Source organism: Microchirus variegatus, assembly GCF_963457635.1.
Source record: "Microchirus variegatus genome assembly, chromosome: 19".
Classification (NCBI taxonomy): Eukaryota; Metazoa; Chordata; class Actinopteri; order Pleuronectiformes; family Soleidae; genus Microchirus; species Microchirus variegatus.
The window spans coordinates 9,844,943-9,859,075 of record NC_139820.1 but is presented as its reverse complement, the minus strand read 5'-3'; the positions used below and the strand labels follow the sequence as shown (position 1 = coordinate 9,859,075).

The following is a 14,133-nucleotide window of genomic DNA, read 5'->3' as shown; positions in this document are numbered from 1 at the left end:
AGTTACTTGTTGTTTTTGTTTACCAATGTCCGCCCCAATACGTGCCGTAAAATGAACACAAATCAAGGTGGTCCAGAGAAACCGGAAACTTGTGGACCCTTTGCCGTCCAAGCTGGTCGTCCAGACAATTGTCATCAGTTTGAAGGGACAACAAAAAGTTCATATTTATGTGATCTTAACCTGTTAATGATTCTTTAACCCCAGAGTGTCTCTGCTTTACTGAAGCACACCGGATGACTTGCGGGAGTAAGAGGAGTATTCCCATGATTTTCCTAAATCTTTAAGACTCAACCACAACGAACACTTCCCATGTTTGTTAAAAATTAAAACTCAGAGGTCAGAGAGTAGCGGCTGTGATGCTTTCACCATCTCTGTGATGGGAGCGAACAGGGAAGTGAATATTAAAAAGGTATAATGGGAAACAAACATGGAATGCATCCAAGAAAAAAGGAAAGGCTTCTGACTGGTGTGCATGCATGTGAGCAAATGTTATATGCACGCAAGAGTCCAACAGCAAAGTACGACACCTTGCTTTGTTGCAGGAGGCTACAGATTCTTCATTATTCAGGATTCTTTACTGACTTCCACACAAGGCACTGAGGCAAACAGGGAAGAAATGTTGGGAAATTCTTCCTCCTTTTGGCCTCATCTCTTCACCCATTCACCCTCTGTCTTTAACCGAAACATCCATTACTGAGAGAGGGGGGAGGGTGACGATGATATCCATGTAAGCAAAAAAACCTGTTATCGCTTTTCAATGGCACATCTCCCTCCTTTTTTCCGCCGCTCCGGCTTCCTGCTGTTCCTCCACGTTCTCTTCGCTGCTTCTTTTCTACCACCACGTAAAGAATGGTCTTCTGCTCTGGAAACTCTGTGTGTAGGACTCGCTGTTGGCTCTCTGAGGTGCTCTGGCTGTTTCGACAATTACTGGGGGCATCTGGACCAACTGGAGGGGCGTTTTACCGTCCTTCAGGGCTTGGCACAGGTTCAAGATCTGGGAGATAATAAAAAAAAAAAAGGGAGACAGAAAAAGCGTTTCAAAACAAATATTCCTGTCGTGACTTCACGCTTTTAAAGCAAATCATTAATTTACTTGAAGTTCAAGTGTGTAGCTTCGGTTGCACAGACAATGAAGACACGAAAGAGGTTTTTCAGATAGTTTCTCACAAACAATGTAAAAGCTCAAAAACAAGCTGCGAGAAGTCGATACAGGCATAAACCAAGCTTCTGCAGCGAGTGACAGAGACGCTGCGTTGACGCCATTAACACCGTTAACCAGCGTTAACCGGCGTTAACGTACCCAGCACTATTTTTTATATTTAAAAGTTATGCACCACAGATTTATAACAGGCAGTTTAATGTCAGCTGAGAAATAATTGGTTGGTGATTTTTATTCCACAGGTGTTGTCGTATCTTGACAAATGCTAACAATCAAGAAGCTAAAACTCACCTGTCCTCTCATGACAGCTACTTGTCTGTGAAACTGTCCTCTGTCAAAACCAGGGTCTTTCTGCAGGACACAAGAGACAAGACATGTTTGTTACTCATGGTATTTATAGCCACAAACCTGACTCATCCGCAACTCCATCTGGCATTTCCCTTAATTTGAACACGTCTATTTCACAGTCAGATTCTCAACTTCCTTATGGTTTCCTCACAATTTTACACATGACACTTAGAGAATACTTAATCCCAGTCTTTTCTTCTTACCTTGAATAATTCATAAAGGTCTTCTTCCAAGTCTTTAATGAAATTTGGGTCAGAGAGTTTGGGAAAGACCAACTCTCTGATTTCCTGGGAGAAAGGAACTTTGGCTTGGGGAAGCCACGCCCAGTAAAATGGATCTGGCAATTGGACAATAAAATTGGATTATACATATATAGAAGTTAGAAAGTTGGATAAAGTTAATAGTGGAGGGCAGGAATGGTTAGTAAATCTTGAATTAATATTTAAATGAAGAAAATTGAGTACAGTATAAACATATACAGCAGATAAATTACATTTCACAAAATGTATGTACATGGGTTAGGGTTACACTGCATATGCATAGATCTCCTTGGTCAGATGCTATAAAACACTGTTTCCCAATCCTGCGGAGCCCTGCCCCTCTCAGATGTTTCCCTGCTCCAACACGACTGATTCAAAACAGTCAGCTCATCATCAAGCTCTGCACAAGCCTGACAACAACCCACCTATTTTAAAAGGACTCATATTATACCCTATTTCCTAGTTAACCTAGTTCCCTGGTGTCCTAATGAACATGTCTGTGACATGCTTTGGTCAAAATCCCTTAAGGATGAAGCACCACAGCAGTTCAATCACTCTGCCAAAACAGCCCTGTTCAGAACACTCACTTTTGAGTGCCTGTCTCTTTAAATGCAAATGAGACACAGGAAATTACGTCAGCGTCACTGAGGCTCCGGCAGCTAACAGCAGTTAGCATTTGGAAAAGCCATCAATTGCCGACTCGAGCCGGCACATTGCTGTCATATATAAAATGTATCGACTGCACGCGTAAATCCTCTGAGGCTGGAAGTTTGTGTAGAACTCTGTGCTGCACTGTGCAGCCAATAATAAAACACTTTGCTGTCTTCTGCTCTTCCGGATACTATTGCCCTCGCCTGCACTCTCACGTTTTTTAGGAACAAAGCGTAGCTCCGCGAGACAACAATTCCAGGAATGTCTCATTGTGACATAGCAATGAGTGCGGAAGTCAACATTGCGTGTTTTATCTCCTGTTCTTAGACTGAGGCGGACCACAGTTTGCCCACTCATAGGGCCTCCAGAGTCCCAAATATAAGTATTAAAATTATTAAAAAGTTGATTTCCTTTAATCACATGTGTTGGAGCAAGGATAGGGGTCACCAAGGACCAGGATTGGGGAAGAAGTTTCTCCAAACAGTATGAATTAACACCCGTTGTTGAGTGGTTGACTGGTCAAAAACAATGCCACCGCAAGTGCTTACATGCTCTCCAGGAGTCGGGGTGTTTGAGAGGGAAGGCGAGGCCGTTGTCTATAGCAGCCAATTTAATGATTGGATCCTTTACTACCACCCAGTCTGTGTCCTGCAGAGAAGGTGTGAGGGAACAGGCAATGCGTCAATCTTGGTCCTTCATTCAAACAAACTCATACTGTAGACAGAACATAGCACAACCAGCACAAAGAGAAAGTATATCCTCACCCTGGTCCCAACAGAGTCCATCGGACAGTCGTACTTCAGCAGCCAGTTATCGTTCCCCCTGTCTGCAAACCAAAGTAAAGGATTCAAATGCAGCCCAGAGTAACGCAGTGTGTGGTAAGTATGTACATTTACTTCAACAGGAAGACTCACACAGAGCATATAGCCCTATGTTCATTAGTGGTGAAGGCACTCAAGAGAACAGCAACACGAAACATCAAATCACACATAAATATACTCCTCACTAACTTGAATAACACGATACACATTCTGATTAATCGTTGTCAACAACTGCCAACAACTCTGAACACGTGCCTGTGTTTCTGATGATGTAATCCAGGACGACGAGTCGCTCAAACTGCAGCTGGAGCTGACGGTTGTTGTTTTCAGGCAAAGGCTCTGCTTCGAAACGCCGCAACCAGAAATCTGCGTCCTTGTATCCGTCGACAAAGAGCTGGAAGGAACCGACCTGGAGGAGGTGAAGCAATGGGATCGTTATTGGTTACATCTTTCACGCCATGTCAGTAATCCGCTGAACCGTGTTAAAATTGAAAATCCCCACTGACAACAAAACACATACAGTGCAGTTCCAGTGCCGTTTTCCAATAAAACTCACACTTTTATTCATCAAAAGAGTTTCAAAAGATTGGAAATAATGATTTTTATTCAAAATAATAATTTTGCTCTTCGTCAAAAAACCAGCAAAACTGTTTTCAGCTGTGCTAACATCATTGCACAAGGGTTTTCTAATCATCCAATAGCCTTCTAACGCGATTAGCAAACACAATGTACCATAGCTAGCTATGGTTTGCAGCTAGAATAGTCGTTTACCACATAAACAATGTATAGAGTGTATTTATGATTCATTTAATGTTATATTCATTGAAAAAAAGTGATTTTCCTTCAAAAAAATAAGGACATTTCTTAGCAACAACCAAACGAAATGACTAGCGTAATAATTGTTAGCTTACCTTTGGAGGTAATCCAATTCTGTGAAAGCGCTGTCCCACTTTAGGCACCTTCTCCAGCGCTAGCTTTTTCCCCCGTGACTTAACCCTGTCTATGGCGCTGTAATTAAATGTTTCGCTAGCCAGGTACACCACCTAAACGAGGAGGAGATGCATTAGGAGGGGGGGGGGTGTACATGTTTGAATGTGGCGCCACTGTTGCGCGCGTGCCAATACCTTCGTCCTAGGGACAATGTTGAGCTCCAGTTTCTGATCGACCAGGCTGGCCCCGGCCTCTGAGAGGTAACCCTGGTTCAGGACCAAACAGTCTCGGCCAAAGCAGCAGGGACAACACAGTTTCTGGAGCCACTTAGTCCACTTGGGGTTCAGCTGGCCATAGGGCTCTTCGTTTTTGGGTTTGAACACACCGATGATTTTCTGTGAAAGTGAAAGTGAGAATGGGATACAGGTTAAAAAGGTTCCAAAATCTAGGATTTAGTTGACGATTAATTTAGTAATCGGTTAATCGGTTTGAAGCTTTTTTCATGATTAAAACAAGATTTGTGATTGTTTTAGCTTCTTAAATGTGACTATGTTCTTTGTTTCTTTTCTCCACATAAAGAAATCATTAAAAACTGAATCATTTTGGTTTGTGGACAAAACAACACATTCGAGAACTTCATCATTTCCAAGTTTGACAACATTTTTTAACATTTCATGGATCAAACAATTCACTGATTATGAAAATAACCGTTAGTTGCAGCTCTACTGCAGTGTTTCTTTATAGGCTGTGATCATGGTTCGATCAGCAATGGAAAACACATACAGTGACGACAACATGAAACTCGGTCATTGAAGGAAACTACATCTGCACACACACAGAGCTAGCACATGACTATATAAGCACACTGGTGACTAACTAAGGGAAGGGAAGGGAGGGGAGGCGTCATTGGATTAGAACCTCAAGCAATAAGAATACAATAGCTGTTTCTGTTTTGTGAGCTTTTCATGAATACAGAGAGTAGCACATAAAAAGACTTGGCACACGGGGAAACGTTTTGAGGATCCAGCCACAAAGTCCAAAGACACACTTCTGTTTTTAGCCATGGATTGAACACAGAATTACACACTGTACTGTATGTAAATGAGGGCAGGGACGGGAGGAGATAGTGTCCATGAGTTGCTCAAGACTTTTCTCCTGGAAGACTCTCCAGGACTGCTGATCAATGATTACTGCCAGTCTGACGCGATCATAAAGAAATGGGATTCACTGATTTGTCGTGAGAGTGCTGCACTGAATTGGACGTGCGTTCTGAAATGAAAACGTCAGACTGGAGATGCAATGCACTGAAATAAGAGGCCGAAATGGGGAAAAACTGAGTGAATGAATGAATGAACAAAACAGAATGTGATCGTTGACAACAGTGTGATAGCCTTGTTAGAGATGGTGGTTCTCTAACAGACTTCCTGCCTCAGCAGAAACACCTGGCAGCACAGCAGCCACAATAACATTTAAGCTGAGAGTGACTGAACTGAAAGGTTAAAAGCATAGTATAAATAAATGTAAATTCTGCATATACGGTAACAAGTAAGGTGCATACAATGGGGTCCAAAGGTAAGTTAAAAAAAAGTGGATTCAGACTAATCGACTCCACTGTGTCGGGCAAGCAATCAGGACGAGTGAACTTATCAGTAAGCACCAGAGTGAGGTCAGAGGCCCTTTGAGAACACAAGCTGTTGAGCAGGGAACTGTTGATTACCAAAAAAAGAGGACACATTATAAAACTGCCAAAAAAGATGTTTAAGGACTGACTTATGCTCTCCAGGGGAAAACATTGGTTGATTGAATTCACTTTGGCCACCAAAGTCACTCAGTTGATTCCTATAAGACACTTTGATGCCCACACTTTTGTATATTTTAGACAGCCCAACGACAACAAAGTAAGGATTCCATTTTAAAAGACTGACTTTTGAATTCAACCCTGATCATTGGTTTGTTTACATGTCTAAAAGCATATTTGCCAAGTCATCGCGGTGGAAGAGGCCTTTTGCACTTCGATCAAAAACACTCCAGCATCCTCTCAGTCACAGCAACACAAACACAACGGGCTTGTGATGGTCAGTGAAATGGTCGTTAGCATGACAGCGACTGTTGCTAACTAGTAGAAGTGAGTTAGCAGCTGCTCCTCTTGCTCTTACCCCCTGAGAGTCTTTGACAAAGTAGCTTCCACTGGATCCCTGGTAGATCCTCTCCGGGTAGATCCCTTCCTCTATGGCTCGTTCGGCCTTTCGGATGATCTCTCTGAACTCGGGATCTTCCGGGAACTCGTTCTTGTGCGGCTCCCGCGGTGAGCTCCCGCGATCCCGGTCCAACAGCGGCTGTCTCTCTCGGCTGCGCTCCGGACTGCCCGCAGGGATGCGGACGACAGACCCCGGTGTGCCTCCAAACGCGCCCCGCGGGCTGGTGGGCTCTGTGGGACAGTAGCTGAAGTCGCCGGAGTCCCGGAGCGGAGAGACAAGAGGACTCGTCTCGTCCATGTCTTTGGAAGAGGCTGGACACGGAGTTAATTTAATTCCAGAATAGAGAGAAGCTAGAGAGAGGAGGACGAAAGAGAGGAAGGGGGGAGAGTGGAACAGTTGTTATGTTGGCTAGTACTGACGCTGGCTAACAAGGAAACACTTGGGGAGATGAAAAAGAAATCAGATGACTGTCAGCTTCCGGGAAGAGGCGGGACCATTTGAACGTTGAGATTTTGAACCAATCAACGTTCAACTCCCGCTGTCAACAAACACGCAGTCTCGCGTGGATTGGACACAAACATTACCGCCCACGGAAGACATGTGAATGCACAATTAACCCTTTACAATTACAACCCTTTTAGTTCTAAGGTAGTTTTATTTAGTTGTATATGTAATGTATATACACATATATGTATTTATATACACATATACTTTATATATGTGTGTGTATATATATACATATATGAGAGACAAAAAAAACCTTTTAGTTTTAAGGTAGTTTTATATGTATGTGTGTATATGTAATGTATATATGTGTATATACACATACACTATATATATACATATGTAAACACATATGTATATATATATATATATATATACATATATATATTAGAGACAAAAAACTTTGTTTTAATATGTTAATATAAAAATATTTAATATAGTTTTATATGTGTGTATATATATGCATATACATAATACATATATACAATATACACAGTATATATATATATATATATATACATAAAGTATATATATATATATACTGTATACTGTGTATATATATATATATATTCTTGTCTCTCATATATTATATGAGAGACAAGATAACGTAGTTTTAAGGTAGTTTTGTGTGTATATGTAATATATATTTATACACATATACACAGTATATTTATGTGTGTATATATATATATACATACATGTACTGTATATATACAGTATATACACACACACACACACACAGTTAGGGCCATATGTAAATATACATATACACACATATACATACATTATTATTATATATACATATATGTGCATTCATACATAGGATATATGGGAGAGCAGTATGATCAAGTGGTAGGTGTATGGACGTATTATTGTCTTATTTTACAACATAGAGACATTTCCATCTCCTTTAAAGTCTTTAAACAAATAAATAATATAACATGTGAAAGCCTCAAACACAACCGCAAACTCCTAGGGCGGCACTGTGTGCGGACGTGATGATGTGCGCATCCTCCTGCTTCTCTCCTCCTCCCCTCGCGCACAGCTCGCCTTCTCATTGGTGGAACGCGGCAGCAGGAAGAGCGGAAGAGGGAGCTCGGTCAAGTTCAGGCAGAGCAGTCAAATCTACAAAGCTGCTGCGGTATCTGAGCCGACCCCGGTCCAGACCAGGACAGAAAGAAAAGGAGACAAAAAAAACACTGTTTCCGGTGCTCTGTAGCCGCCTGTGGTGTCAAATCTGCGGACGCTGCTGCTGCCGCCGCCTCACTATATCATCCAAAGTTTCCGGAAATACACCGCAGAGGGCATCGGTGTGAGGATGGCTGCGTACAAACTGGTCCTGATCCGTCACGGAGAGAGCTGCTGGAACCAGGAGAACCGCTTCTGCGGCTGGTTCGACGCGGACCTGAGTGAGACCGGAGAGCGGGAGGCGAAGAGAGGGGGAGAGGCTCTGAGAGGTAGAGTGATATCACAGATTATGTCCCGGGGCCTATTCCGCTCCTCACTCACTCACTGTGGATTAAAGCCGCAGCATGACGGTGCTTATGCAACCGTGAGATCTATACTGTAGAAGCAGCAGGGGCCAACATTGCGGCACAGCATGAAGCAGCAGTAAATCACTCTTTATTTCGTACTTTTTTATTTTTTTAGTACTTTTATAGTACACATTTTCACTGAAATTCTGACAGGAATTGCTTTATATATCATCTTACAAAGTGCTTAGCAACTGAGATAAATACAGTACATCTCTCAAGTGAGGATGGGTATCTGTATCGGTCCGATACTGGTCAAAAATCACAGTCTCAATATAAGTTGAACATGTACGTTCACGTTTAAAATGTACATACAATACAATCCTGATAATCTACGAACTACAAACTGCGGATAAGTTGATTTTAAACTTGGTATCAGAATCTGATTCCCTCGTACCATCTTTTCCTGTCCTCTCCTTAACCTCAGATGCCGGCTACGAATTTGACATTTGCTACACCTCTGTCCTGAAGAGAGCCATCCGCACGCTGTGGTTCGTTCTGGACAATATCGACCAAATGTGGCTGCCCGTCCACCGGACCTGGCGCCTGAACGAGCGCCACTACGGTGGCCTGACTGGGCTGAACAAGGCCGAGACGGCAGCCAAACACGGAGAAGCCCAGGTCAAGATCTGGAGGCGTTCCTTTGACACTCCTCCACCATCCATGGATGAGGACCATGACTTCTATCAGACCATTAGCAAGGTGAGACTGGGAAGCATTATATCAGTCTGATATGTATACGTACACGTATATATATATATATACTTGTACACATATATATGTATACGTATACATACATATACACACACATGTACACAGATATACATACATATACACACATATACATACATGTACACACACATATACATATATACGTACATATACATACATATATATATATATACACACATACATATATAAATACATATACATATATATATATATATATATATATATATATATATATATACATATACATATACATATACATATACATATACATACATATACATACACATAGCAATATTAAAAGATGTAAGTCACAAATGTCCTTGACAACGCGCGGCAACATTAACTCGTGTCTTTGTTGTAGGACCGGCGTTATGCTGACCTGACTGAGGACCAGCTTCCCTCCTGTGAGAGTCTGAAGGACACCATCGCCAGGGCATTGCCTTTCTGGAACGACGAGATTGTGCCGCAGATCAAGGAGGGAAAGAGGGTGCTGATCGCTGCCCATGGCAACAGTCTTCGAGGCATTGTCAAGCATCTTGAAGGTAAGAGAGTGGACACCATAACTGTAAACCCCAGATAATAATCATCAAAACCTGTCCTTTTACTTTTTGATTTCTGCTGCTCACAAACATCCATGGTGGAAATGATGAGCAGAACAGTCGATGACTGACTGATTCAACAAAGTTAAACTCAGCCCTGTGCATTTGCGAAAGCCATCTAGGAAGTTGCAGCTAAACTGTGCTACTTTACTTTTCCTCAGGGATGTCAGAGGAGGCCATCATGGAGCTGAACCTGCCCACGGGCATCCCCATCGTCTATGAGCTGGATAAGAACCTGAAGCCCACTGGACCCATGCAGTTCCTGGGAGACGAGGAGACCGTCAAGAAGGCCATGGCAGCTGTGGCTGCTCAGGGCAAAGTCAAGAAATAGACTTAAATAGACTACAGATCCATCATTTCCGTTTAGTTGTCATGTTAAAAACAAGGTCAATTGATGTGTGTGTGTGTGTGTCTTTACAGACTTGCACAAACACAATGTGCACTTTATTGTACTAATGCCCATCATTCACAAGAACATACAATTTAAATGTAAATTCGGCCTTTATGTCATCACCTACTGAGACACTTATTTCCACGCCGTTAGACGGCAGTTGTTTTAAACACTGATCACATTTTGTAGAGCTGCAACTCACTAATGAATCTGTCAATTATTTTCACCGTTAATTATTTGTTCCATAAAATGTCATATTTCTTCCTATAAACAATCTGTGTAGGTAAAGCTCAGTGGGAATAGTATAATCTATAAAGTAAACACTGGCTGTTGTCAAAAGGGTAAATTCATTTGCTCTGGACTGCTTAAATGCGATTGCTGTAAGAAAATAAATATTGTGAGCCAGTATGTGATGAATCTGTGTCTGGTGTTTTCGTTTCCCAGCAACCACTTAGTGTACAGGTTACAACTGTTGTATTGCCAGGTGTATGTCTATATTAATACGTAGGGGGATGCGATTGCTAAATTATTTGGGATAAAATGTACAATTTTTTTTTATTTGTTTTGACCATTTTTAAATGTAAACTGGCAGATACCATGTCGGCCTTGGTTGAATTGATTGGCCACTTGTCACAGACCACTAAGTGGGGTTTGAATAGACTGGTGGGAATATTGGATTAGAGATTAAACGATCAATTGATTAAAATATACATAGACATACATAATCAGTACCACATTTTTTCCTCACACCAAATTTGATGAAATCATGTTTTTCTAGTTGATGTAATTGTTCTGTTATTCCACAAGGTGGAGCCATTGGGACTTAACTTGTGGGCAGACTGATGCGTTTGTTAAATACATGTTTGGGGAAATGTAACTCTTTGTATATTATACATATATATAGTAAACATTCCTGCCATTAATTCAAGATCTAGTGTTTTCATACTTCCTTTATTAGTCTTTGACCAATTGTGATGTCATTGTTAATTTGTAACCAATTTTTGATGTGTTTTTCTCCATATAAAAATTGCATATTATAATATATTGTTTTATGGAGTGAATCAAGAGGATATGTTCCATAGAATCAAATGCTTGAAGTATTTAAATGACCGGAGCAAGAATGGGAGTGAATAAAACATTCCATTTAAAAATGCTCACAGTTTACTTCTAATAATTGTGACACTGAAATCCGACATCATGGCATCCCTGTTGTGGAGGAAAAATTCTATGAAGACAAACATTGGATATTTATTTAAAAGCTGACACTTGAAGCATTGGTTATATAAATCCCACATCCTTAAGTTCAAATAACTAAGTTAACCATAAAGTTGAGAACATTTTTACTTCATATAAGGAGGGAAACAAATACAGGTTTTCAATGTCAATCATGACAGGCTGAAAGTAGCAGTGTCTGCATTTTAGTGTAGTGATGCGTCACATGTACAAACAAATCAAATAATGAAAATGTTTTTTTAATTGCAGCTGCTCACACCTCCTACAAGAGGGTACTTGCACAACATTCTCAACACTAACAAATTCTGTCTGATTTCCTAAACATGACTCCTGGAATTCAGCCCAGGACATTACGCGCAAAAAGGCTTTATGAACACAAAAAGGTTCAACGCCACTCTTTAGAGGGAAATAAACTGGACAGAGTGAGACAAGTCAACATTAACTCTTTGGCTGCCAGCCATTTTCAGCGCAGAACTGCCAAGTGTTTTACAGCATTTTGACTGATTTTTCAAGACCCACAAAACAGTGTGTTCTATGACTATGTAAACAAAGAAAGAGTAGACACTTCTTTCAGACTTCATTGGCAGTGAACGGTTGCATTTGAATTGACGTCATTGGCAGCCGATATTGGATTCCAGTTTAGTTAGCGACTACAAAGGCTGACGGAAGTGCATAAAGTTTAAGACTTAAATGGATATCAAACGTGTGCCAACAAATGCGGAATTTACAGTATTTCATAACATTATCCATCGGCTGAATAACACCTAAAATATCAATCAAAGTTTAGCTTCATAATCAAATCAAGTAATTACCAGTTGGGAATAAAGGAATACCTGCTCTAGCTTGTCATAATCAATGGTTAGGTATTTTTGAGAGTTATGCGACTGCAACGATGAAAGCAGCCGTGTCTGTATTTTAGTGTTGTGATGCGTCGCATGTGAATGTACAGTGTTTTGTCAAATATGGTTGTGGGTCAGTGGGGGCAGGGAGGGGTTCTGGCTTTAGGTGGTAAAGTCTGGTGGCCATGTTTTGTAGGGCAGAGTGACGTAGCAGCCATTGAGGCATGTGAACAGTTTGCCAAGGTCCAACATCTAAAAATAAATAAACAAAGAGTCAGCACACTTAAGTAAATATGGATAAACGAATTGGGTACCATCTGAAAGAATGCACCTGAAAACATCCCTTGGAAAAGAGGCGTCATCGTAGAAGGGTTGCTTGATCTTGGGGCGAGGTCCTCACTGCAGCCATCCGGGACGAGACTTCCTCAGGGGGCTTCATGTACAAAGGTTGCATACGCACAAAAACGTGGTGTATGTCATTTTCCACGTTTATAAACTGTTAATAATGTGAAAACAAGTAGTCGGAATGATGTGCACATCAGAGACACACTTATGAACAATTAAGACACCCAACAGCAAACTCTAACAGCATGGCTGGCTACAGGCTGGCACAGTGCACGATGGGTGGCTTCTGGGTGAGCAAATAAATTATCCTTTTAATTGTCCCGTATGTAAACGAGCACAATGCACATTTGGGCATGTGCGCATTCAAATATCATGTTTTTGGTTTTCTTTATTTTCTGCTGGTGAAATTGGAGCTACAGAGCTTTCGAACAAGCCCCTGATCGTCTCTCTGTGTTCAGTATTATTCATGTCAGTAAAAAAAAAGGGTTTAATATCCTGGCATCTTTACGCACAAGCAATGTGTATTGTGAGAAGCTAATTGTATGAAGAGTATAATTACAACATTTATTTTTCAGCATATTTACCTTGGGGATGATCCATGTCACCTTCATGGGCTCCCACCACTCCGGTGACAGCTGTCACTCACTAAAGAGGCCACTCTCTTGTCGAAGGGGGAGAGTTCCTCCACTCCTGTCCACCCGCCTGTTGCGGTCACGCATCGGCAGTGGACAGAAACCCTCCGCTTCACCACCTTGAGATCTGACCATTATCTGCGTGTGCGCTGCTCAGATCCCACGCCATTTACAGCCACACACGATCCCACTCGCGTCTTTTTTGTCATATTTATCCCAGTTGACGGGGTACCATGTGAACAGTTTGGCAAAGTCCAACATCTAAAAATAAACAAAGAGTCAGCACATGTTAGTATTAAGTAAATATGGATTAAAAAAAATGGGTACTGGCATCCAGTAAAGTTTTTTTTTTGTTAAATGGGTATATTTCCCAATTGCTTTGCTCAAGTTAAGCAATCATTGAAACCAAATAATTTGAGAAGAATATCATTGGTCCATTTTATAGACCAAAACAATAAACTAACTCACATATTAATGAAAATGAAAAGTAGTTGCAGCCGACAGCTGTAATTGAGCAAATAAAGCTAACCCTAAGCCAAAAGTAAGCTTACAATGGCGCACAGCACAAAAGTTCAAAAGGGAGCTAATGGACCAAATTAAGGCAGAATAGAGCGAACAGTCAGATGCAGTATGAATATTGAGGCAAGGCTAACAATGCGCAAACAATTAAGCTAACTTTAAGCAAAAAAAAATTGACGACACATAGCTTGAAATTGAGCAAACGGCTAAAATTAAGGCAGAATTTAGCAGACAGTGAAAGGCATACAAGTTTGAGCATATAATTCAGCAAACAGAGTGACCACTAAGACGACGTGACAAAAGTTACTTAGTTACCATTCTGGACAGGCCAAACTACCACGTCTGAGCCGTGGTAGTTTTTTTTTCTTCTTCTTCTTTAAAGTTCCCTCCTTCTGTATTTTGAGGATTGTTGCATTACGGTCACAAGTTCCATCCTCCCG

General features: G+C 41.2%; 2 protein-coding genes across 2 annotated transcripts; one reads left to right on the top strand and one right to left on the bottom strand.

Moving 5' to 3' along the window:
- Positions 1-6,778, bottom strand: pi4k2a (phosphatidylinositol 4-kinase type 2 alpha). The gene is made up of 9 exons (XM_083905721.1): positions 6,326-6,778; positions 4,364-4,564; positions 4,151-4,282; positions 3,491-3,648; positions 3,183-3,240; positions 2,967-3,066; positions 1,711-1,844; positions 1,451-1,510; positions 1-994 (listed from the first exon to the last, which is right to left on the bottom strand). Exons 1-9 carry the CDS (start codon positions 6,662-6,664, stop codon positions 833-835), a joined length of 1,344 nt encoding a protein of 447 aa, XP_083761847.1. The 5' UTR covers positions 6,665-6,778; the 3' UTR covers positions 1-832.
- Positions 6,779-7,953: 1,175 nt separating this feature from the next.
- LOC310941251 (phosphoglycerate mutase 1) lies at positions 7,954-10,523 on the top strand. The gene is made up of 4 exons (XM_083906385.1): positions 7,954-8,328; positions 8,831-9,105; positions 9,497-9,677; positions 9,896-10,523. Exons 1-4 carry the CDS (start codon positions 8,190-8,192, stop codon positions 10,063-10,065), a joined length of 765 nt encoding a protein of 254 aa, XP_083762511.1. The 5' UTR covers positions 7,954-8,189; the 3' UTR covers positions 10,066-10,523.
- The last annotated feature ends 3,610 nt before the right edge of the window (positions 10,524-14,133 follow it).